The sequence below is a fragment of the Branchiostoma belcheri genome, unplaced genomic scaffold (assembly GCF_001625305.1).
Source record: "Branchiostoma belcheri isolate BF01 breed outbred unplaced genomic scaffold, Haploidv18h27 scaffold66, whole genome shotgun sequence".
In the NCBI taxonomy this organism is placed as follows: domain Eukaryota; kingdom Metazoa; phylum Chordata; class Leptocardii; order Amphioxiformes; family Branchiostomatidae; genus Branchiostoma; species Branchiostoma belcheri.
In genome coordinates this window covers 95,542-120,631 of record NW_017804309.1, presented here as the reverse complement: position 1 = coordinate 120,631, position 25,090 = coordinate 95,542, and the positions used below count along the sequence as shown (strand labels likewise).

General features: G+C 42.8%; 4 protein-coding genes across 14 annotated transcripts in view; 2 read left to right on the top strand and 2 right to left on the bottom strand.

Moving 5' to 3' along the window:
* Positions 1 to 5,408, bottom strand: part of LOC109483783 (basic helix-loop-helix domain-containing protein USF3-like) — an 8,705-nt gene extending 3,297 nt beyond the window's left edge. Inside the window, exons 1-6 of one of the 4 annotated variants that reach the window (XM_019786882.1) lie at positions 5,077 to 5,408; positions 2,808 to 2,937; positions 2,175 to 2,215; positions 1,669 to 1,757; positions 1,180 to 1,276; positions 24 to 742 (exon numbers count right to left, since the gene is read on the bottom strand). In XM_019786882.1, the coding sequence (XP_019642441.1) occupies positions 24 to 742; positions 1,180 to 1,276; positions 1,669 to 1,757; positions 2,175 to 2,215; positions 2,808 to 2,937; positions 5,077 to 5,308 (1,308 nt within the window). In that variant the 5' untranslated portion in view covers positions 5,309 to 5,408. The remainder of the gene's footprint in view (positions 1 to 23; positions 743 to 1,179; positions 1,277 to 1,668; positions 1,758 to 2,174; positions 2,216 to 2,807; positions 2,938 to 5,076) is intronic. The other 3 variants (XM_019786881.1, XM_019786880.1, XM_019786879.1) reach the window with 3 other exon arrangements.
* A 437-nt stretch (positions 5,409 to 5,845) lies between these two features.
* Positions 5,846 to 13,314, bottom strand: LOC109483818 (upstream stimulatory factor-like). 8 transcript variants are annotated; one of them, XM_019786958.1, is made up of 12 exons: positions 13,228 to 13,314; positions 12,894 to 12,970; positions 11,969 to 12,024; positions 11,634 to 11,770; positions 11,233 to 11,355; positions 10,696 to 10,861; positions 10,394 to 10,480; positions 9,926 to 9,961; positions 9,324 to 9,411; positions 9,046 to 9,104; positions 8,471 to 8,571; positions 5,846 to 8,015 (listed from the first exon to the last, which is right to left on the bottom strand). In XM_019786958.1, the coding sequence occupies exons 2-12, from the start codon at positions 12,923 to 12,925 to the stop codon at positions 7,803 to 7,805; spliced, it is 1,098 nt and encodes a 365-aa protein (XP_019642517.1). In that variant the 5' UTR covers positions 12,926 to 12,970; positions 13,228 to 13,314; the 3' UTR covers positions 5,846 to 7,802. The 8 variants fall into 8 exon arrangements, with proteins under 8 accessions (XP_019642517.1, XP_019642523.1, XP_019642519.1 ...); XM_019786964.1 differs by lacking the exon at positions 13,228 to 13,314 and having other exon boundaries at positions 8,477 to 8,571; positions 10,696 to 10,858; positions 12,894 to 13,076; XM_019786960.1 differs by lacking the exon at positions 13,228 to 13,314 and having other exon boundaries at positions 8,477 to 8,571; positions 12,894 to 13,075.
* Positions 13,315 to 15,365: 2,051 nt separating this feature from the next.
* Positions 15,366 to 20,772, top strand: LOC109483655. The gene is made up of 7 exons (XM_019786689.1): positions 15,366 to 15,471; positions 15,681 to 15,899; positions 16,347 to 16,884; positions 17,861 to 18,000; positions 18,743 to 18,961; positions 19,312 to 19,560; positions 19,758 to 20,772. Exons 1-7 carry the CDS (start codon positions 15,451 to 15,453, stop codon positions 20,055 to 20,057), a joined length of 1,686 nt encoding a protein of 561 aa, XP_019642248.1. The 5' UTR covers positions 15,366 to 15,450; the 3' UTR covers positions 20,058 to 20,772.
* An 817-nt stretch (positions 20,773 to 21,589) lies between these two features.
* On the top strand, positions 21,590 to 24,537 carry LOC109483690 (potassium channel regulatory protein-like). Its single transcript, XM_019786730.1, has 4 exons — positions 21,590 to 21,885; positions 22,679 to 22,897; positions 23,267 to 23,515; positions 23,776 to 24,537. Exons 1-4 carry the CDS (start codon positions 21,799 to 21,801, stop codon positions 24,073 to 24,075), a joined length of 855 nt encoding a protein of 284 aa, XP_019642289.1. The 5' UTR covers positions 21,590 to 21,798; the 3' UTR covers positions 24,076 to 24,537.
* Positions 24,538 to 25,090: the final 553 nt, after the last annotated feature.

Genomic DNA, 25,090 nt, shown 5'->3' with positions numbered 1-25,090 from the left:
ACTGACGACGGTGTGTTTATTGCCTGGGATGAACCTACAGTGGCACTCGGTGCACTCCCTAGAATTGGGATGACAGTGGGTCCCATGGCACCCTGAACTGCTGTGTTTTGTGGTACTTTTGCCATGCTGGTCTGTACTGTGGAGGCACAGGGCTGCGAGCCGAGCACCGCTCCACTCCCTGCACTCATCAGTGGCGAAACAAGCGACATGTTTGCTGTGTTGACTGTAGGGTTGACCTGAAGGGCTCCGGGCCCTGCTGAACTCCCCACAATGGAAGGGAAGACTTTGACAGCTGGCGTAGGGACTTGGACAAGGTTGACCAGACCTCCGGCCTGATTGACAACCGTCTGACCAATAGGGACCTGCTGGCCAACCACTGATGAACTAGCCGCTGGCTTCGTCATCAGAAGTCCAGACATCCCTGTGTGGACAGCCTGTTGCAGCCCGTTGGGTGTCTGCACAAGTGGGATTTCCCCTCCCTTACTGTTCGCCTGTGTGTTCAGTCCACTTGCTAGCGGACTGCCTAACACAACCTGCTGGCTCTCTGTCTTGACGTGACGGATCACCAGCGGCGTGACAGACTTGTACGGCCCAACGGGACTGACGGCCTTGGTCTTGCCCTTCCACATCAGGGTGGGGTCGTGGCTGATGGAGATCCCGTGCAGATTCAGCACTTTCTCGTACCTGTCCTTCTCCACGGTCAACTCGTTGATCTGCTCCCTCAGTCTCTTGATCTCCATTGCTGAAACAACAGGATGACACTGTTAGGGGCATATGCATTCAATCTTCAAGCACACATCATGTGCAGCAGCTGATGTGCAGCTCAGTGTTTTAAAGTTTTTGAGTTGAGGCATTAGAAAGAAAACTCCTCAAAAGCATTAGAAAACATTGAGCTGAACCCTACCCTACATCTGCTTGGAGAGTTACAGGCATTGTGTTTTGATAGGTATCCACATGAAATACCTATCCAGTGTACACAATACATCCAGTACAGGGGAAACTTCAACTAAAAATTGAACATGTGTCAATCCAATCTAGGGATGAGGTGGGATTATAGATAGCAACAAATATTGAAATAATGAGAAATATTTTGGAACTGTTTTTTAACATATACTTTTTTATGTTCCTTTTTTATGTTACAGAACAAGAAAATGTAAAGAAGCCGGGCATCGTGCTTACCTTGCACAGGTGACCCTCCATTCATCAGCATGTGTTCATGTTCCTTACTCAGCTTCACAATGTAGTCATACGCCTTGTCAAGAATACCTCGTTTACTCTATGAGGGAATAAAGCCCTCATCAGTCATGCCATATCATTAGGCCACTCCAATGTTGTTTGTTTGGTCTAGGTCAGATTTGAAAAAAACAAAGCTGAACTGGAAAATCAATAAGAAAACAGAGTCTAGGGAGAAAATCTGTACCTAGGCCAGCACATGCAGTTTCATGTGAATATAGTCAAGTCCATATCTGACTGACACATCCAACTGTGACTTTGCATTGGTAGCTGTACAGCTACCAATGCAAAGTCACAGTTGGACAGGAAACACAATTAAATTAATGAAGTTAAACAACAGGAGAACATCAGAAAACAACCTTAGGCCAATTCATGATGAATAATTGTTTAAGGTACGCACACGTACGCAAAGAAAAATAATTGGAAGAAACTTACCACAACCTGTTTCTCCTGCTGTGTGCATGGTAGAAGTTCTCCAATCCTCAGGATACCTGCATTTATCTTGTCCTTTCTCCTTCTCTCAACTAGCATGGAGTGTGGCACAGTGAGAATTGATTATTGGTACTGTAAATTTTGACATGTTCGCAGGGTTTTTATTAAACTCAGGGTTTTGCAGTTACCTTTCACTGAAAACTCATCAAATCTATGTTCTTCCACTGTGTTACTACAGTACTGTACAAACTTACAAATACGGTAAACAGGTGCAAACTCATTTTACATGCTTCAAACTTAAAAATGAATGTACAGCATATCCAGCAGTAGCTGGTCAATTTTTCTTAGCTGTGAATGTGGAGCATGATGTTCCCACATGTCTGGAATATTGCACAGCAATCTTTGCATGTCTTGCACATGAACTCGTCCCATCAAAAATGCCACTCACATCCACAATAGCCCCCCAGAATTAATGATTGATGTGTCCACACGAAGGAACCACTGCTCACCTTCATTATGCACTGCCCTCTTCCTGTACCTCCTCTGCTCACTGGAATGTAAAATTTCATGTCATTTTATTGGTAATAATTGGTGCCTAGCCTGAATAACAACGCACAAGTGCCCAGGCAATAACACTGTGAAGGATTTCCACAAATTGCCTAGTGCCCGCATTGTATTGTATTCTCTAGCTGCAATCCCAATAAAATCTTGTGAGAAGAAGGAAATGTTTTTTTTAGATAGCAGCAATGAGAATAAAGATATTTACCTTTCTATTAGACACTGCTCATTCTTGTATTATGTTTTCATCATATCTAAAACAATATAGTAGATTCCTAATGCACATATAATCTACCAAATACATGTACAAGCAGATGCATGCTTTCAGTCCAGGACATATTTCAGACGACTGAGAAATCTTTGAATGACAATGAAGACAAGGAGCACTTGACCTTGTCAGTTTACAGACACATAGGGAGAAGGGGGTGTACAACGTAATGTCTATGTGTGGCAGAACACAAAACTGTATCCTTTACATTAGCTATGTATCATTAGGATAGCAACACACATGATTTGTTTTGTGAGCATGAAGCCGAATGTCCATCTACTACAACTTAGTACAAGCAGAGATTTCCCAGACTTACTGTTCCACAGAGTTGGTGATGAGGCCAGCATTGTTCGCCACACCAGGTAGGATGGTCACACCCGGACTGAGCTGGACGGGAACCACGCCCTGCTGAAGCCCAGCGCCTGGTATAGATGCCACGTTCACAGCTGAAACAGAGGACATGTTCACGGCAGGCCTTACATCAGGATCTGCTTCTATGAGGGAAAACATCAACTTGATTAAGGAAAATCAGTGTCCTGTCTTCTGCTGTTTCAATTAAGTCCCTACCAGACCTCCCCATTGAGTTTTAAAAAAATTGAAAAAAATATGGCCAAAATATAATTGGCAGGGTGACTGAGCTACATCCTTGTATACATGTAGCAATTTCCTCAACCAGAGTGGATTACAAGTAGTAGTTCTAATACTATGGCTGACTAACTCCTCTGGCAAATTATTCATTCAACCTTTTTGGTTAGTTTCTACTACTAGTATTCTTCCATCAAAAAAATTGAAAAAAAATAGAGCCTGGCAGAGACTAGTTTCATGTCTATGGTTTCAATGTCCATCTTATGAAACGATTTAATGACCTCTGATTTGTGTAAATGTAAAGATTTATGTCATAATAGATAACAGTACTGACCAGTAGCAGCATCAGTATACTTTTATTCTCATGATTTTTCAATGATTTTCTACATTTCTCCTGACCTAACAGTTAGATGTCTGTATCCCATTTACAAATGTCTGGACTGCATGTGAAGAATGGGTGAGTGACATATGTACAGCAATTCAAACTTAGATGTATACCTTCAGCATTCTTCAGTTTATATTTACCAGTAGCCCAAATAGTTTTGGACACATACTAGTACAAAATATATGGGAGTACATGTAGGTGGTAACAGTTACTAAGTCCTAGACAGGCAAAATTTGGTTTACAGTCTTCCAGCTTAGTAAAGTGTTGTTGGCTATAAATAATCAGTTGTATATCATTGCATATTGTTGGAAATGTCTCAGATTATAATTTCTCACCTGTATTTCTCACCTGTAGTCGATAATACTTGAATGTGTAAGTAACTATTGCCTAGTTTTCAAATTGCAGGATCATGTTACCGGCCATATTTTCACAAATTTCCATATTTTTCCATTATCCTGATGATACCACTCCTATCTTAAACTGGAACTTAGTGGAGGAGTTGCAGAAACCCTATGCAAACATTCAGACTTATCAATTGAGCTGCTATCCAAAACAACATTGCCCCACTGATACCACATCAGGACATCTGAGCCCTTCAGTACTGCTCTTCAAAATGCATCCATACCAAATTTGATAACTTTCATAAAGTTAGTTGCCTCTGTGGAAAGACTGAGTTATAACATCACATAACGTTAGCTGCTAAGCAAGAAACTAAGTGTACATTGCTGACTGAAATTTATGACTGCAGTTTTCCCATAAGAACAGTTGAAATAAAAAAAGGTGAAGGTCCAATAGCTGTTTCAAGGGTGTGGGGGCAGTTGGTTGTTAAAAACTTGTTACCACCGTGTCTTTATCACCCAACCCCAACCAAAGTAAGGTACCCACTTTAGTCTTAGACCTGGGTGGAGTGAGGAAATTCTTGTAAGATGTAAAGTGCCTTTCATAATGTCTAGCCAACAATGAAACCCAATTACGAGCAATTAAACAACTAAAATTGTGACTGTTGTGTTATACCAAGAGTAAAAGATTTCAAATTACTAGTATGGAATTTTAGCACCCTATTCTAGTCAGTACTAGAATAGAGAAAAATATAACAGTTACTAGTATCCTGACTAGGTGCTTGTATCTAATTTCCTCTCATTTGATAATTCCTTTGTCAGCAAAAACATAGTGACCTTACGCTTCATTCACATATGGATGAATGCTGGATACAAAATATGCTCGTAAAGTACTAGTATATAACCTTTTACAAGTTTAAAGCCCTTTGTAAACTTATTTATCTTCCATGTGAACTAACGTTACTTTGTGTACATCATAATAATTTCGTGTACCATTATCAGTGTATGCTGCGCAGTTTGAGTCTTTCTTTAAAGGTGAGTATAGATGTAATCCTGCTACATTTGGCGTGGTGCTCCCTTCCGTCCTAACATCTACAGTAAACATCATTTATGAGTCATCAGTGTTTGCCACCCACAAAGCAAAGCAAGTGTCCGTACGTAGTATCTCGTTCTACTATGTCTACCCCCCTCCCTCCTATTAACACCCACAAGCAGCTGGTAAACCAGCACAAGTTCCTTCCCCAGCTTCCCCCTCTGTGTTAAAGCTGGTACCGTACCTGACTGGTCCAGAATGATGTCGGCTTGTTGCTGTGCCAAGGCGGAGTCTGGCCCACCAGGGCTGTTGTTCCCTCCCGAGTCGGACTTTTGTTCAGGTTGAGATGCCATCACCTGGGCTTGGCCTGCGGGATGGTCCTTCTGTTCGGCGGCGAGATCGCGCGCCAACTCCGTTCCGACGTTTTCTGATCCCTCGGTTCCTACTCTTCCTCTTATCATCGCCACTGAGGACATAATGAAACTTATAAGGCAAAATTAGCAGGATTCTTGTAGGTTGTGGGCTCGGAGACGAACTTGGATGCCGCCATTTTGACAAATTACCATAACCGGATCAGTCCACTTTGTTGTTATTGCGGGGGTGCGCATACCACATGGTTATCAGCCCGCCCAGGCCTGAGCCCGCCCTTTGGTCGTATCAACGCCACTTTGCGGGAAAGCTTAGTACCGCACGACCAATACAATGTTGACTTGGCACGATTGTGGTCGATTGCCGTACTCAAGCTTCATAAATGTATCATCAATGACCTCATTTTGCAGCTCCACATAGCAGTGGGAACTGGATCCAGACAAGGACTACAAAACATTGGCAGGTAAATCATTATGGCTCTGCTCTTTTTACTATCCAGTCTTCACAGAGACCTCTGCTACATAAAGGTATTCACATTACCGCAGTACATGCAGCATGGCCTACGTTCACTCATTCATTCCTTGTCATCTATCTCTTCTAACAAACAACTTCAATCAATAGCAAAGACCAGAAAAAATAATTCAGGTGTCAGTTTCTCATCAGGTTTTCTTTATTGTCAAAAATATGTACACTTTGATGAAGAGTCACAAAAAGAAACACATACCATTTGTTCATAGATTACACGTCCTGCCACACATCAATCACATTAACCTATTCATACAGAGTAGAGGAATATCTGATGTAGAGAGCTTCAACTGTCATGTCGTCTAACATACCAACACTTTATTCACATGACGTCTAAATTTCTGCTCATTTAATATGGTAGTCGCTACTTTACACCATGTCCTATAATCCTGATTCTTGTGCTTCTTAAATCCTGATTTTTGCACATACGAATGTGGCTTTCCTTCACACATCTTCTCACCAAACCTATCCTACATAGACTTGAGACTTTTCTTCCAGGTACCTATGAACAATACACTTTTGGGCCCCTATTGAAGTTTCCCTGTGTTTGGACCACAGGACTCAAAGCCAGACCAGGAAGGACCTTAGAAGCTGAATTAATGAAGACATTCTGGTAAATATGTAACATTAACAGAGGCTTCAATGTTCCAATGTTACATGTAGTTTAAAGCTTTAAACTTCTCAGTCACCTAACTCCATAACCAAAACAAATTTGGAGCCAGATGGTTACCTTAACACGCTGAATGTTAAACACACAAACTGAAGTCAGTGTTCCATATCTTAATTACTACTGCTTAGTTACAGTTTCCTTCCCAAATTTGAAATAGCAACAAATTGTCTGTCCAACACCATTTTTCATTATCCTTCCTGGTCCGCCCACAAATACTACCGGTAGAAGATATCAAGGCTTAACTCATCATTGCATGGGGTATCAACTTTGCTGGGGCATGAGGTACAAAACTGCATACAAAAAGGACCCAACATATCACAGTGGCAACATATACAAAAAACCCTCTACTGTTTCAGTGTGATTGGCTACAATACCTGTATGTACACAATGTAGAGGCCAACAACTATGCATATCACTGGTACTTTTTATCTTTCGATACTTGGCTACCTTGACTACAAAAAAACAAGAGCATACATTTTATTTCCCATATATTCACCAGTCACCACAACAATCAAAAGCTACATACTAGCTGTAAATAAACTACACCCAAAGTCAATCCATATTTGTGTCTGTCTATATACATAAGGATAACCTTAACAAGAATGCTCTTTTATTCAAAACAAATATTCAAGTTAAGTGAGCTCAGCATCCACTCCTGTTATGTTGCACATGTACAAAACTAAACATATTTGGAGTCCTAAGTACACATAACATTTCTGGTGAATGAAGACCACTGTCTGACTGTGCTATGAGAAAATGTGATGTCTGATGAATATAATAATATAATAGAAGCAATCAAGAATACTGAAATCAAACTAATGGAAGCATTTCCACATGTAACACTTGAATAGTAGAGGGCTTCTTCATCAGGGTAACCACGCCTCACCTGGCATAACTAGTTGATCTAGTCATTGGACAGAGAAAGAGTCCTCAGCAATCCTTTGACTAGTTTGAGGAGCATTTCTGTCACAAATAGTACTTGTGGCAGGAACCACAATTCTATCACACATACACTTACCCACTCACACAAGCACATTCTACCAGTCCGCTACAGCAACACACAATTCTTATAGCTGCATATTCAAAGTACATGGAGGAAGTGAGCATGTATGTTTGAACATTTGAGGTGCTTTGATCAACTTAAATCTAAGATTACACTAATCATTTTCACCAGTTAACATTTTTTGGGTCCCTATATGTTCTTCTCCACTCATCTTTACACTAGGTACAGCACAGACATGGGACTCTAAAGAAACTGGGAGTAAGGGAAACTGCACAGTACTGCTATTGGAATGTATGGTACAACATCTTCTGGTATGTAGTCAACTCTGAGATGCTCCCTGGGAAAGGTCCCACTTCCATTCTCTCCTTTGTACAACATGATAAAATCCACACAACTGGTCACACTATTGGTTGGAGCTCACAGCTTCAATGCCATGTTGGTTAAGTTGGGCCCTCAAAAGCGCATTCTCGTTTTTCAGCTCCTCAACCTGTTGCCGTAGCAACTCTGCGTCCACAGAGATGCGCTCTGCATCCTTCAGACTCTCTGCCATTCGGGCATTTGCCGTGCGCAGCTCGTGGATGTAGTCACACGTTTTGGCAAGGATGCCTCCTTTACTCTGCGTGAAAAGATACAAGAGAAACAACACGAAAAACACTACAACGCTACCCGCACAGCAAGAGAACGCCACCACAAACTTCGACCAAGAGTAAACAATCCACAGGAAGAACATCATCAAATAACGTAACAGTTATCATAGAATGTACACAAACACTTTATGACAGAGAACACAAGATGAAGTCATATACAAACATTTGTAACAGAATAACAAAAGTCCTATCAACTAAATAAAAGACTTCACTAAGTCCATAACAAAACCTACTGAACTGTCAATACTGCAAATCTCCTCCTAAACTTGCATGCAAATGTTTCCATATTTAATGCTGATGCAGTTCTACACCATGTTAGTGTTACAGATGCCACACAGTCTTCATTAGGCTTTGGCAAAGCAAATCGCCCCCCTCCCCCTCCACAGCAAAGCATGAGCTTGTGAGTTCAAGTAAATGTCATTACCCCCACCTGTCCTTGCTTCGTATGGTCCTGGGCACAGTCTGGGACTATCTTAGACAGCTTTGTGATCCAGTTGTTGATTTTGTCTCTACGACGACGTTCAACTGTAGAAAGAAAAACAATAATTCATTACATTGTGCCATTGTTGAAGCTTTTTGAATAGGAAGACAGGTTCTGCCCTTATGCATAAGCCTTTGGTTTGGCAATTGTACATATAAATGTACATGTATTATGAACATGTATACAACTGAATATTTATAGCGTATTCACATTGTGCTTATGTTATGTCTTATTTGATTTTTTGAGATAACTGGAAGAATCGCTTGTTAAAGGCAAGCTATTCCTGATAACATATTGCACCATAAGTACACCTGATCTGCGTAAGTTAGGATATACAGCAGATGTTGTATTGCAGACTTCCTCAAGAAGTCTCTTTTCAAATTCAAATAGCTGGCAACCTGCCATCAGACCTCAAAATCTGAAGTGGAAGCACGCCTAACCCTCACAAGACAGGGAAGGACAGACAAATAAAACTGGGCGGTGAGAATTTGGATTATAGGAAAATGACCAATACTTGCCTTCATTGTGGGACACTCTTCTCCTTTCGTCCCTAACTGGACGTGTATTGTCCATTTTTCTGTGAGAAAATGAACATGAAGGGAAATATTTAGATGATAAAGGACATGTCTTGGGAGAGACTTTTCCCATTGCTAAAACAAATTTGAATGTCCAAAGCAACAGAAATATCTCCTAATATCTAAAAGTATTTTTAAAAGTATTTGCTTTATGCAGGTGGTAATTCCAACACTGCTAGGGCATGTTATTTTGCACAAGACATGGAAGTCTGTACACTCACGGACTAAACTGATGTGTTCTTGGTGCGATGGTGCGCTGTGCTCCCCCTTGCAAAACATCTTGTGGAGACATCATGACATAGAACTGACCTGGTGGACAAGAATATAAAGAACACATCAGTATTTTTCATCAAAGCACAGTCAGGGTAATGGCTGGGCTGAAAGACAGAAAAGCATTTCCATAATTCATTTTAGTAGTTTTAGGAAGTGAAGATTCTCAAATCACATGCTTTATGTGAGAGTTGATAGTTAGTTGAGAATTATGTAGTTATAACTTGGGCTTGAAACAAATTTGAGTGGTCACCAAAAGTCATTCCTTCACACCATTATTTGTAAAGTGGAATCATTGTTACTAACATGTTGTTTCCTTCACAACAAAAGCATGACAAACACCAATCTCTTACAGTCAATGCAAAATGGTAGCTTTAAGTTCATGACAGGTTGCTTTCAGATATCATACAATCTTCTGCCAAGGGCAAAAGCAACAAATATAGAAAATCTGGGCACATTTTGAGGCAGCCATACTATCCCTTCCACAAGTTTACATGCTAGACTTGTATTTCAAACTTCAAAGTTTTGTCTTCAAGCTGGGAGGATATTTTACCTGGTGCTCCTGTCTGGTGTACATCTTGGCCAATCACTACAAATGCAAAAGTGGGTTGATCAATTCTAGTCTACCCTAGCAGGGATTTCAACTCTCAACCTCTTGGTCTAGAGGCAGGGTCACAAACCGCTGGACTACACATACTACTGCAGTGAAGAACTAGAATTATGTATATGGTGCTATCAGAATGCATCATGGTTTATGAAACCAAAAGATGATTGAATGTGTTTGACAAAGGCAAGCCAACCTTGCAAAATACATGAAGATAAAAGTCCTTGCACTCAGGGCTTGTACGAGGTAACTCTTGGTACACCTATTGCCAAATGTCAAACGAATTGGTACAGTCATGTAAAAATCCAACAGGAAATTAAAGGAAAATGACAGCTTAGTAGTTCCTGCACAATGCCTGGTGTTTCTAACAAGCCTTTTTTTCACTTCTAAAACTGCAAAAATATGAATTGCACCTACCTCCTTGTGCTGGCTGGGCCAGAGTGACATTTTCGGGTTGGGTGGTGGTCACTGCCTCTCTTGCTCCACTTGTCTGGATGATAAACTCTGTAAGGTGTCAACAACTTCAAGGTCAATTTTGATCTACTGCAGTAGATTCAAACCTGTGAGTATTAAGAGAATTCTCCGGTAAAAAGTCCTATGCAATTAAATGCATTTCATGAGCAAATGCCGAAAATTTTCTTCAATATGCTGGTAGGTTATGATGTGCTAGAGATGGTGATAAAAGGAGTTGATGAATAGATAGTTCTCATGCAACTGACCTCCTGTTGCAGTCTGTGTGAGTGTGGTGCCCTCAGCAGTCTGGGTTGACCCTGCCTCCCCCACACTTGTAGCAGGGAAGTAGGTGAACCGAGTCTCCCCGGCATTGTGCTCTGTAACGGTGGAAGGACTCGTGCCATTGGCAAACTGGCTCTGAATCACCGCCTGCTGTAAAAGGTGATTTTAAAAATGTTTCATAAATGGGACTACATTTCAGTGATTAGAGTTCGGGTAAAAATGATTTAAAATTATTGTTACAGGTACAAAATGCAGACAAAATCTAGCCGCTTTGAAGCGTGATATATAAGCAAGCAGAAATATCACAAAGCTGCATGCCTTTACCAATATCAATACCAATGGCACAGTCCTGGCAATGACAACCATTTGGACAATGTTTTGAAAGATTTTGAATTTTGGCAAATCCCTTTGTTATAATGTTGCCCATGACAAGAAGAGCATGACATGTATAAAAAGGCTGACAAGTGGCAAGCTGTGAAAACGAAAGCAGAAGCTGCCCAAAGCCATTACATGTTCCTGACCTGGGTGACAGTTTGAGAAGCAGGTACAAAGTTTCCTGAGGTGACTACCACATTCACCTGGGAGGTGTCAGCCTGGGGGTCTCCAGCTGCAGCATCTGTCACCTGCACCACCCTGTACGTCACCTGGAAAAAAACAAACAAAGCAATGACGTCAGCATCACTGCAATTATAAATTCTAATTTGTCTAGGACTCCAGGGTACTTAAGAGCCGGTGCTAATTTTGGTTGCGGGCAAAGTCTTGGGAAGGTCAAGCATGTGTGACAGGGGCCTTACAGAGGGTACACTGTTTCAATGACTCTCATCATGGTTTGGTCCTTCTGTCATGTTGCAAAGATGTCTATACAATCATGTTGGGATCGTGATCTTTGACCATGACCACACATGCACACTCGGTTCCTTACCTGTCCCTGTCCATTACTCTCTGTGCGGAACTGGTACTGAATGTTGCCGTCTGTGAAACTCCCTCCCTGCTGGGCCGCGATCACGGCAGCAGTCTGGTCATCAGAGGCATTTACTGTAACTGTTGCCGTTTCACCACCTACAGAGGACGGTATGCTTGGCTGTTAATGACACAGATTCAAGTTTAAAGATATAAAATTGAAAATAATTATTTATTATTATTAATGATTGATTATGCCATGGCTCATGTTTTCAGCCGAGCACACCAGATCTCCACTTCTATGCTCGTTAAGTGTGTTGGGTTCCTTTTTAATCAAACTTATGGCACATGACTCACCTTCTGACACTGCATGGATTGTGACTTGCTCCTCTCCTTCTTGCCCCTTCTCCTGGCTGTAGAAGAAATGTAGAATCTTTGATATTGAAAATCTCAATTACAGACTTTAAACCTGTGGGGCTTGTAATACTGCATATTTCACCTGCTATGTCAACTTACATGTACTATTATGTTGAAGTTGAACCTTTGTTATAGTAGTATTATCGAATTTAACCATATGTTGCAAACAAGCACTTTTACAGACCTAGCCGTTACGGTTTTTGCACCTGGCAGAGATCCATTAATAGATTAGATTCCTACTAGATACTTAACGTTAGTACTATGCTCTGTTCCATTACAAATTTCCTCATTTAGTTACTATAAACACACAACAGGAGTGGGCATCTCTGTACTGTGTCATGGTTATGCAAAAGTGAAACATACTCATAATTTATTGTAAACGTTACGATATCTGCCCTGTTTTGATTGCTACAACGGGGGTGTCCTACAAGCTAGTCCTTAGTGGCATAAATAATACATCTTCTCACGAACACGACCCACAGGAAAGGCGCCCATCCCCGTGGCCCCACCCCCTCCCTCCCTGCCGCCTGGCCCCTGGATCGAAGCCCCACGACGCGCCAGGGCCTTATCAATGGCGCGTCGGCTTCATATGCATGTCTGCCCCGAAGGCCGGGACGGGCGTGAGCCGCCGTGCATTTCCCCCGCGATCGTCAGTCCCAAGGCGCGTCCCATGGACATCTCCCGCGGAACTGTGGTGAATTCTCCACCCCCGAACACTTTCCCGAGCCAGTCCCCTCTCTCCTTCTTCCTCGGTAGACAGCAAATATGCCTTTCCCAGATTCCCGCTCCGCAACATTTGTTGTGCCAACCCAGACGCCATTGTGGCCCAAACCATCCCCCGCGAGCAAAACCCAACCCAACCTACCTGGAGTCCAGGGCTTGATCTAGCATATCCATGTGTCCTGAAGTTCGGATTTTAAATTTTCCAGGTAGAAGGAAAGCCTGATCACGGGGCCAAACAAGAGGTCATGTGAGAGAAGGAAATGAACATGTGACAAAGCCGCTGCAAAAATTCAGGCCTCAGTCGACGTGCATCACTTCTCTCTGTAAAACCCTACGCGCAGCGCAAAAATAAGCCATCAAATCAATTTTACTGTTACAATTTCAACAGATAATAAACTGCAATACTACTAATGCCAAGTCGTTTTCATTATTGTCCAGAAAAAGGACTAAAAGACGCGATTGATTTCGGGACTTACTATCTTCCGCGGAATGATACTAGGTGAAAACGACGAGATGGGCGGTGAGTCGGCCGGCTATTTCAGGGACGCTTGTGTCACCTGACATCTGCTTCTGGAGGCTCAGTAAGGAGTTGCGCGGTATCCGTATCAATAATTTATTCGCCATGTCCATACAGTAATTACGATCTATAGACACAAGGTCACATCAAATTCAAGGAAAGTATAAAGCAATTGAATGGGTTGATGTTGGTCACGAAGAAACGAGTGGAAGAAACCTCACGAGATTTTGAATATGTTATTTTTCCGGCACTAGCGCTGGCGTTTATTCTCTAGGACACCCTCCCTACACTTGGCGTCACGCAGGTATCACGTGATAGCGTTAGTTCCCCACGGAATAATTTATAAGGCACAGAAGTGGGAGAAAAATACAGTAGTCTGTAATTTATCTCCAAGCTAGTCAGGTGGGCGGTGTCGGCTCGTTGTACTGTGGTTTCCAAACAAGGTGCCTAAACGACTGATGGAAACTACAAGCAGATGCAGTGGGGAAAGACAAAGAGAGAAGAAAAGCGGACCACAACTAGAAAGACATATAATATGTAACCTCCCTGACAGGCGTAAACGGTAAAGCACGAATATGCTTTTAGCATACACAGTATTGGTAATAGACGAATAGAAAACAATCCGGCTGATGATGAAGGAACTCGAAATGAAAATAACTGTGAAGAAGAAAGAACAGAGAAAGTTAACCGGACAGGAGTCTTTTTGTCTAGCATCATTAGCAGGTTCTAAATGTACGAGTCGGGCATCTTTGGGGCTTTTTTTCTGATAAATGCCCGTAGCCAGGGGGGGTTCGGGGGGTTCGGAAGAATCCCCCCCCAAAGGCTCAAAGGTCCACTTTTTGGTCCACTTTTTATGTAAAGGTCCACTTTTTGGTCCACATTTTATGTAAAGGTCCACTTTTTGGTCCACATTTTATGTAGAAAAACTGCTCCCTTTGTCATTGAATAAAAATCTATCTCTGATTTTTTTCTTGGAAATCCTCTTGAAAATGCACGAAATGCCATTTTAGAAGGTTCATTTTTCATCCGGGGGAGCATGCCCCCGGACCCCCCTAGGAACCTCGCGCCTTCGGCGCTCGCCTCGCGCCTTCGGCGCTCGCCTCGCGCCTACGGCGCTCGAGGTCCCCTCAAGCAGTGGGAAGAACCCCCCCATTCAAAATCCTGGCTACGGGCATGTGATCGAGTACACTTTGAACTGGCCATTAAAAGAAAAAAAAATTATAAATCCCCAAATAAAAGTCCGTCTTGTAGAACCTAGTTCCAAAGGAGGGTAGAGGTTTCTTTGAGTCACTAGGAATGGATGGAAAATACATCTGTGTTCATTTTTTTTCATTACCCAAAGAAAAGTTCATTTTATCTGGACAAGCGCACCTAGCGAGATATAGACGCTCTGCACCTAATCTAGAAATTGGGAAACGAGATGTACAGGCCCCTCCTCTCGAACACCATTGTTTGAAAATCATCGTCGGAGATCCCTAAATGTGATGAAACTCGCTCTCCATACACCCTCCATAGAAGCCTATCAGTTGTTACATATCCATCATTACCAAAATACCAAGAATCGAGTATAGAAGCCACGTACACAAACTATACTAGTACTTGTAAGCGAGTTTAATTTAGTTGTGAACTTTGTCTTTTTCATGGCCTCTACCTGGCCTAATGGCCTAGCAAATATATGTGCAATAAAGGTCATCACTTATTAACCGTAATAGCAGCCGGGTCGTAGCTTATGCCAGATTACTTTGCATACTCAGGCCAATTAACTCCCAAAATAGAGCGGAGGACCTCAAACCAGGACATACCACAGAAGGGGTCACTGAACTCAAAGGCTTCAGTCAGGATCCACCTGTCAAAAACAACAACAACAACAACAAAAAAAAAAAAACATAGGAAGAAGCCTCCCTACTTCACTAGAACTTGCTCAGCTCAGCGTTTCGGAGACACATAGATACATAAAAATGCAAGCCTCAAATTAAAGGAACGGTTTTATCTAGATTTTGTTTGTTTCATAACAGAGGTCGGCCCTGGCCTGTTTGATAAACAGACCGCGACGGGCAACGAACTCTGTGTTGTCATGTGCCGAATGACCCGGTAAAACTGGAATGAGGGATAATCGACAGAGATTTATTTCAAGTTAATAGAAGTACAGATCTTCCCCGTCTGTGTCCCAAGAATTCGACCTATGGATTCTGCCGTTGAGCAGGTAGTTAATGACATTTTATACAGTCCGTGATACGCACGTTACGTTTGAAGTGACTTAGAGTTTGTTGTGACCCACATTTCAAGGGCCATAGTACAAAGCTGTGCTGAGCTATTTTTTTCCAGATTACAATGTGTAACTTCAAATCATGTTAAACTACTTTTTTGCTGTGCTGTCGAGTTCAACTTTCAATTTTGTCTTCCTCTCGAAAGTTCGGTTATGTGTTGACGCTAAACGTGGGCGGCTGTTACTTCACGGCGTCACTCGAAGTCCTGCGCAGGTATGAGGGCTCCAGGCTGGCAGCCATCTTTAATGGCCTCCACGTTCCATTGAAGGACGGGGAAGGTCGCTACTTTATCGACAGAGACGGCACCAACTTCGGCCACATCCTCAACTTCCTCCGCGACAGTCAACTGCCTCCAGCTGACAAGGTGATCAACTAGAATAGCTATGTTAACATGGTCAATAACATTGATCTCTCGGCCAATGCCCGAAAGATAATTGCAATCGGTCACCACCTTTTAAGCAAGTAAATATAGAAATACACCAGGTAAGGTCGTAAAGTCAAACTAGTGACTAGCACTGTTTCTAATTGAACTAGTGTTTACTAGGTTTCATTTCTGCTCTCAACGGTTGGCCGGTTGGATACTGTCTGACCAATTAAATAGATAATGTACTGCCTACTGATTGATTACGATATTGCCACCGAAGAATCTGCTTTGAGATTACTCGACCCTGCACGACCATAATACCATTGGTCTATTCGACAGAAAGAGAATGCATTATGCGAAGGTTATATTTATTTAAAAAGCAGATTGCTTATCCTTAATCTAGCGCTTTTGATGTTGCATTTGCAATTGTTACTTCTGTTGCCTCAGGTTAAAGAGGTCTACAAGGAGGCACGATACTACAAGATTGAGCCACTTGTCGAGGCGCTTCGCAAGCACAGGTCCGTTTTTGAGGAGGAAGAAGATGTCTCCTTCGCAAAAGACTGCCCCGAAGCCTTGGAAAAGGCGACTGAAGTGGTCAGCATACTTCGGCAGAGGTTCGCGAATACCCTGAGCCGCTCGTGCAGAGTCACTCTCCAGTTCTCCCAGGAGCAGGCCTGGAAATCAGTGAGGAAGAGTGACCGTGGGAGTGACGTCAGCATCTACATTCCGCCCCAGGAGCTGGAAGAAACGACGGCTCGCCAGGACCACCGCTGCTCCTCTCCAGACGTGCTGCTGGGGGAAATGTCGGAGTCTGACAGGGTGAAACACCTGAGCTTCTTCACGCGTTACTTGCACAGGCTAGGCTACAATGTGACAGTGAGTGAGAGGGACTGCGGAGCCCCGGTGTGGTCCCAGCCCGTGCGATGGTCCGACGGTACCGCGGATACGACCATCCATTGTGCAAAAAAGCTCCACATTCTTACTTGTATTTAAGAACTTGAATGTAAAAGAAAAGTAGCCCTTTATGACCCTACCTCCAGTCTGCTCCTCTATCACAAATTATGCTTGATCTCAATATTCTGTAGTGAAGTCAACAGAGGAGCGAACCGGTGCTGGAATAGCGGCTGGATATACATATACCAGGCTAGAGGGAGAGATTTTTGGTGCTTGGGAATTTATAATTAAAGTTATTTGTATTTGTATCTAGCTTACATTTATATTAATGATAGAACCTGATAAGGCACAAGACATCTCGTATACACGCGTACAGCAGATATCACAGGGATCGGGTCAGTCTGGTGTGGTGGCCAGTATTTGCATATCAATGAGACAATGAAACATTTATAACTCGTCAATCATAAAGGTTAACATTGTTTGACAAAAGTCAATGTAATGATGAACGAACATGTAAGATGCATGATGTTAAGATGTGCGATGACAAATTTAAAAAGCGAAGGTATGAAATCGTGGAACTCTAGTTTTTTATGGTCAGCTGTCGGCTTCTACTGCCAGCTGTTCTGCTACGAGGTATACTGAGGTTATTTTACCTCCCCCTTTTGTCCATTTGACCTGGAAACGTTCCCATAGCCTTTCGCCCAGATCGCCCTAGATAGTCCTTCAACTTAAACTGTTATTCGAACTTATCGTCTACTCTTTTGCCATGGTGTACAGTCAGGTTACTGACTTATTGTACTTTCTTGTACCCTCGTATATACACTGTATTTGTATCGTTGTTTGCTTGCGAGTTCGTTATTTTTCAATCAACAAAAGTAGTAACAAAGGTCTACTCATTCATAAAAGTAGTAACAAGGGTCAATCAGCTCCATCCTATAATACAATAGCTTGCCATATATGGCACCGGTTCACACGAAGACAATGGAACGGTGACCTCGGCGTCACCGATTTCCCGGAATTGAGGATGAGGGCTTATGCAAGGGCTTATACAAGGAATATGTAATATATGTGCCGTGGACACCCTCCGTCCCTCAGAGAGCACCGAACCGCAAGTCACAACATGCAGACAGCTCGCACCGTCTCCGCCGTCCAGCAGACGGAACAAGTTCTCACCATGGCTCTCCAGCGTCCCAGGGACGGAACGTCGGTAAGTCTTGCTTGGGTAAGGTGGGGCCATCATTTGTACAGAATAGGGCAAAATATCGTGTCGTTCAGGTGCTTCTGGCTGCCGCCTGCCTTCTCGCTGCCATCTACCAAAATGTGATGTAAATGAAACCGATCAAAACACGAAGACACAAACAAATCACTCTTTTTTATTTTAAATTTTTTATCATCAAGTTTTTACTGATGCAAAACACGTTAGACATACACCCAAATCCTGGACAAATCAACACTTGCGGCATGTGTGATAAGCAAGTCACAAAGACCTGTGCGTTGAGTGGTATAGAAGTGATATAATGTCATTAAAACGCGTTATAAAAACTGCAAAGAATAAAGCCCGAGTCGTAAAGCCCAAGTACTCTGATGCCTATAAAAAGGACTACTAGTATTCAAGGCCACATGCAATCTGACACCCGACACTGTCCCCATTACATTGTTGTGTAGGATACGCATGTTTGCTCTCGCCTTTGCGACTTCGAAATTACATTCAGAGACAATGGCGGACAGAAATGTAAGATGTGCCTGTTATCCCAGAAGCGTATCTGTATCATCTCGATTGAATCATGCGAGATCGTTAGCATAATTCATTAGCGATGACCAACTACGAAGTAGTAAGTCAAGTTCATTAATAGCGTTGACAGGATCCTGACAGGATATCGTCGACTTTTTGTAGGAGAGCCTGATAGAAACAATACAACGGAATGAAATGTGCGGTTGTGTTTGTACAGTTCCACTTCGTCGTGCCTCTGAACGTGGGCGGCCGTCACTTCACCAGCACCCTGCCCGTTCTGCGCAAGTACGAGGAGTCCATGCTGGCGGCGATGTTCAGTGGCCGCCATCTTGTTGTGAAGGATAAAGACGGCCGATACTTCATCGAACGTGACGGCGCCAACTTCGGCCACATCTTGAACTTCCTTCGCGACAGCAGGCTGCCTCCTGTAGATAAGGTGAGACTTAAAGCACTAGCCGTGGCAGCTTTTGGGCGGCGTATTTTGCATGTAGTGAGTATTTGTCAGAGTTTTACAGAATCAAGGCAAGAACTTGCCTATATATCAAAAAGGGCTGCAAACGCCACTATTCTGATCATACAACGTTTTCTACTTATATCAGTGAATTGATGCAAACCATTATTGTTCTGAAACATGTCAAATCGGAAACTACGCGGTTTAAAGAACGTACCGCCCGGATACACAATAAACAAAACTTGCTCAGCGTATCGTTCACCGATAAAGGAATAAAGGTAACGCTTCTTCCTCTCAATCGTTAAAGTTCAAAAACTCCCATCGTTCCTGTCTAGGCAAAAGATGTCTACCACGAGGCGCTCTACTACGGGATCACCCCGCTCGCCGACATCCTCCGCCGGCACAGGACCATCCATGAGGAGGAGGAGGTGGCCAGGTGGGTCGAGCAGTGCCCCACCGCCCAGGAGAAGGCGGACGAGATCGCCAACCTTCTCCAGAAGAAGTTTGCGGACACCCCGAGCAGGAAGAGCCGCGTGGTCCTCCAGTTCGACCAGGATTCTCACTGGGAGGCCGTGCGCCACAAAGTAAGCACGGTCGAGGGCTCTAGCTATTATATTTATTCATCTCCGAGTCGTTTTTTTTGTAGTTTAGAAAAGTATTTCAGTCAAAACAGAGTTGAAGTATGACGAAAAAAGCACTACCACTAATTTTCGAAGTACATGTATTTCGTCTTTTGGCATCTTTCACAAATACTTGCTAAATGTATGTGCTCAATGATCAGGCCTCGGGCGAGTCCATCGGCAACTACTTCAAGCCTTACGACTTCGACCAAGACGAGAGTCACAAGGACCACAAGTGTCCCCTGCCAGAGATAGCCATGGGAGAGATGTCTGAGCACGAGAAGGAGAAGACGCTGTGTTTCTTCGATCACTTCTTCGAGAAGCTGGGCTATAAGATGGAAGTCGTCCCCGGGGTGTGTCGGGAGGCGGTGTGGTCCCAAGAAGTCTCCTGGCCTGGAGAGTATGTGGACTCCATATCCGTTTACTGTAACAGGCAAATCTACACACTCACCTTTACTTGAGCCATTTGGAAGAGTAGTACAGCTGTGCTTGCCGAGCTACGAAGACTAAACCAGAAACATGTTAACACGTAATTTTGTTTGTGTGTGTCGATCAAGCAAGCGTTTCCGTTTTAATGGTGTCATGAAAATTATTAAGATGGGAGGTTGATTTCGACATTTCACTTTTTTATATATTAATAGGAGACTAATGAAGGAAGAAATTTGTATCGTCCTGGCACCAGTTATGCTGGGGACCTTACAAATCATGGAGATGAAGAAACATAGTTTTTATAGTATGGTACAGGTGTACTGGGTGGAACATATTTTGATACGTTTTTAGCTGGGTAATGGAGATTGATATTCAAGTGTTGATAGATAATGATCGTCTTCCACACCTGTGTTTACACAAGGTCTCACTGAGTGGCCGAGGGGGTGGGAGTGGATGGGGTAACCCAGCTGAAGGTTGTTAACCTAGATAAGATACACCAAATCCACTCCCAAAGTTAACACAAAAAGGCCCATTGCACTTCCCCACAAGTCACTAGGGATTCCAAACTTACACCACTTTATCTATGCCCCTGAACCTAATTGCTCACCCAGAACGTGAACTGCTAACAAACAAACCAACAAAAACAAAAGGTCCACTGCAGTGACGTGAGACCCCCACTTTCGAACTTGACCTTGGTCACCTCAACAGTAATTTGCCTACCAATAATCATGAACATCAATTTACATATCCTCCAGTTATCGTATTTACAAATGAAAAACACAAAAGGTCCACTGCAGTAACGTAGGGACCCCCATATATATATATATATATATATATATATATATATATATATATATATATATATATATATATATATATATATATATATATATATATATATATATATATATATATATATATATATATATATATATATACCAAAGTGATTTATAGGTATTACATTCATATAGCCTTCTGACGATGACTTTCTTGTCGATCAGCTATTCCAAGATCAGGGTGTACCAGGCAGGGTGGGCCAATTTTTCAAGTTTCAAAACTTTCCACTTTCAGTAAAGAACCTTGTACTACAAGTGATACCATGCATGGTGCTTTTTAAATATTTGGATAGCGATGAAATCAAATCAACTCTCTATCACCACTGGCTTCCTTAGACAAGAGGCGAAGTAACAGGGTGGTACCGGTCAACAAGCCAAAAAAACAAACAAATTTGACGGTATTGTAGCACGTACGATGCGTTACTCCAAGACCCCCTTGTCCAACATTGTGAAACTCCTTAACGATTTATAAATATAAATAATTTTACTAATAAATTAACCTTTCATGGTTATCGTCCACTCTTTTGCCATGATGTGCACTGGGATTATTGACCTATTTTTAGTTTTTTTGCATCACAGTGTAGAGTGTGTGTTTTATTTCATGTAGAGTGTCTTTGTCGAGTTCTTGCTTGTGAGTCCGTGGTTAATTTTAAGTCCACAAATTTGTGACAAAGATGTACAGTGCATGAAGAAGGATATCATTTTCATAGCCCGAAGGTAAGTCGAAACTAATTAGGACCGACAGGTCATTCACCTGTAGAGATGGACATCAGCTTCATCCGCCAATGATAACAGCTTGCCATATATGGCACCGCTTCACACGAGGACAATGGGAACGGTGACGTCGCGTTACAGATTTCTCGGAATTGAGGACGAGGGCCTATATATCAGGCATTGACAGCCTTCGCTAGAGAGTACCGAACCTCGCGTCCACAACATGCCGACATCTCACACCGTCTCCGCCGTCCAGCAGACGGAACAAGTTCTCACCATGGCTCTCCAGCGTCCCAGGGACGGAACGTCGGTAAGTCTTGCTTGGATTAGGTGGGGTCAATTATATGTTTGTACAGAGTAGGATATAACATCGTGCCTTTCAGGTGCTTCTGGTTGCCATCTGCCTTCTCGCCATTCCACCCAAAATGTGACGTCCGTGAAACCGATCAGGACATGAAGACAAACAAATCAGCTTTTTGTCGTTTTTATTGGTGCAAAACACCAGTCACCGGCTGACGGTCTGTAAGGCCAAGAGCAACCCGCTGCTAGTAAATTTGCTTTGTCTAGCGTTGGACATACACCCGAATCGTGGACAAATCCACAACACCTGCGGCATGTGTGATAAGCGAGTCAGAAACTAAAAGCAGTGTGTTGAGTGGTATAATTGTCATTGCAAAACGCATAAAAACTGCAAAGAATAAACCCCGAGTCGTAAAGCCCAAGCGCTAAAATGCCTAAGAAAAAGACTACGCAAGGCCACATTTTTTACCTCCTTTTTAAGGCTGATGCAATCGACACTCAACAGTGTCCCCATTACATTGTCTGCAGGATACGCATGTTTGGTTCCAAAATTACATTCAGAGACAATGACGGACAGAAGCGTAGATGTGCCTTTTATCCCTAAAGCGTCGATCTGTATCATCTCGATTGAATTATGCGAGACCGACGTAACTTGCAACATTAGCGATGACCAACTACGAAGTAGTAAGTCAAGTTCATTGGCGCTGACAGGATCCTGACAGGATATAGTCGACTTTTTGTAAGCACCGAGAGCCTGATAGAAACAATACAACGGAATGAAATGTGCGGATGTGTTTGTACAGTTTCACTTCGTCGTGCCTCTGAACGTGGGCGGCCGTCACTTCACCAGCACCCTGCCCGTTCTGCGCAAGTACGAGGAGTCCATGCTGGCGGCGATGTTCAGCGGCCGCCATCTTGTTGTGAAGGATAAAGACGATCGCTACTTCATCGAACGTGACGGCGCCAACTTCGGCCACATCTTGAACTTCCTTCGCGACAGCAGGCTGCCTCCTGTGGATAAGGTGAGACTTAAAGCACTAGCCGTGGCAGCTTTTGGGTGGTTTCTTTTGCTTGTAGCCGAGTATTTGTCAGAGTTTTACAGAATCAAGGCAAGAACTTGCCTATCAAAAAGGCTACAAACGCCACAATTCTGATCATACCACGTTTTCACGTTTTCTTCTTATATCAGTGAAGCGATGCAAACCATTATTGTTCTGAAACATGTCAAATCGGAAACTGCGGTTTAAAGAACGCACCGTCCGGATCAGAAACACAATAAAAAAAAACTTGCTCAGCGTATCGTCCACCGATAAAGGAATAAAGGTAATTCACCTTCTTCTCAATGTTAGCCTTCATTTCAAAGTTCAACAACGCCCATCGTTCCTGTCTAGGCGAAAGATGTCTACCACGAGGCGCTCTACTACGGGATCACCCCGCTCGCCGACATCCTCCGCCGGCACAGGACCATCCATGAGGAGGAGGAGGTGGCCAGGTGGGTCGAGCAGTGCCCCACCGCCCAGGAGAAGGCGGACGAGATCGCCGACCTTCTCCAGAAGAAGTTTGCGGACACCCTGAGCAGGAAGAGCCGCGTGGTCCTCCAGTTCGACCAGGATTCTCACTGGGAGGCCGTGCGCCACAAGGTATGCACGGGCGAGGGTCGAAGTCATCTTTTGTAGTTTAGAAAAGTTAAAACACGTGTTAAAATGTGAGAGCAATTGGCAAGATCTCTAGTAGCAGTATTCATATCAGCGAGGGGGTTATCTTACTAATAGTAGATGACAAATTATTGACTTTAAATAAAGCACTAGCGATATAAATATATATAGCACATATTTTTTTGGTACTTCGTCTTTTGGCGTCTTTCACAAATACTAACTACGTGTGTGTGCTCAATGATCAGGTATCGGGCGAGTCCATCGGAAACTACAACGAGCCTTACGACTTCGACCAAGACAAGGGTCACAAGGACCACAAGTGTCCCCTGCCAGAGATAGCCATGGGAGAGATGTCTGAGCACGAGAAGGAGAAGACGCTGTGTTTCTTCGATCACTTCTTCGAGAAGCTGGGCTATAAGATGGAAGTCGTCCCCGGGGTGTGCCGGGAGGCGGTGTGGTCTCAACAAGTCTCATGGCCCGGAGAGGAGGTGGACTCCATATCCGTTTACTGTAACAAGCAAATCTACACACTCGCCTTTACTTGAGCCAGTTCAACCAGTTGGAAAAAAAAGTACAGCTGTGCTTTCCGAGCTACGAAGACTGAACCAGAAGAAGTAACTGTGCTTGTCTTCGTTTTAATCCAAAATTATTATGATGGGATCTTGATATAGCCGTTATACACTTTTTGATAAATTATACGAGGCGAGTAACGTTCTCAATGATTTTCTTTAAAGAATGCAGTAAGACAATTGGCATCGTCATGCATGGCATGACATGTTATACACGTGCAGGTACCTTGAATATCACGGAGATGTAATTTTTATAGTTTTTTTCTCTTTCACGATATTTATATTCATAGGAAGCGAGTAATATTCGCATTGAGGTTTTCTTCATAATGAAGAAACACAGTTTTTATAGTATGGTACAGGTGTACTGGGTGGACAATGAAAGTGAAAAGGAACATATTTTGATACGTCTTTAGCTGGGTAACGCATTTTATATCAAATTGTACCCTCTATAGCAATGAACGAAATGAACTCTTTGACGTAGCCTCCAAATTCTACCCAAACTTTCACACATATACAAATGAAAAGAAAACTACTCTCCTCTTAACATCCGAAAACCCACAAATTACAGAAAAAGTGGGATCCTTTGTCTTCCTGTCTTAAAAAAAGAAGTCAAACCCAGTAGTTTTTACATTTGTACCAGTAGTTTCTTAGTAGTTATCAGTAGTTCTATATGTACTTATTGTCTGTTTTTATACCATGTTTCTTCTGTTCCTGCAATTAGCCCTCGGGCAAGAATTTGCAATAAACAATTATATTATCAATGACAATGACAATGACAATGAACTTTATTGCATGTTCACGCCCTATACGGGCCAAATGCACTTAAGTTAAATAACTTGGTAATAAGAATAGAAGAAGCAAATGTTACATTCGTGTGCTATTTCTCTATCTACAGGATCTACCTACAGGATCTCTTCTCTCTTTTTGAAACATGTATGAATAAATTTACATAGTTTTTCAATTATATCATAGCGCTTGGATGCCATAATAT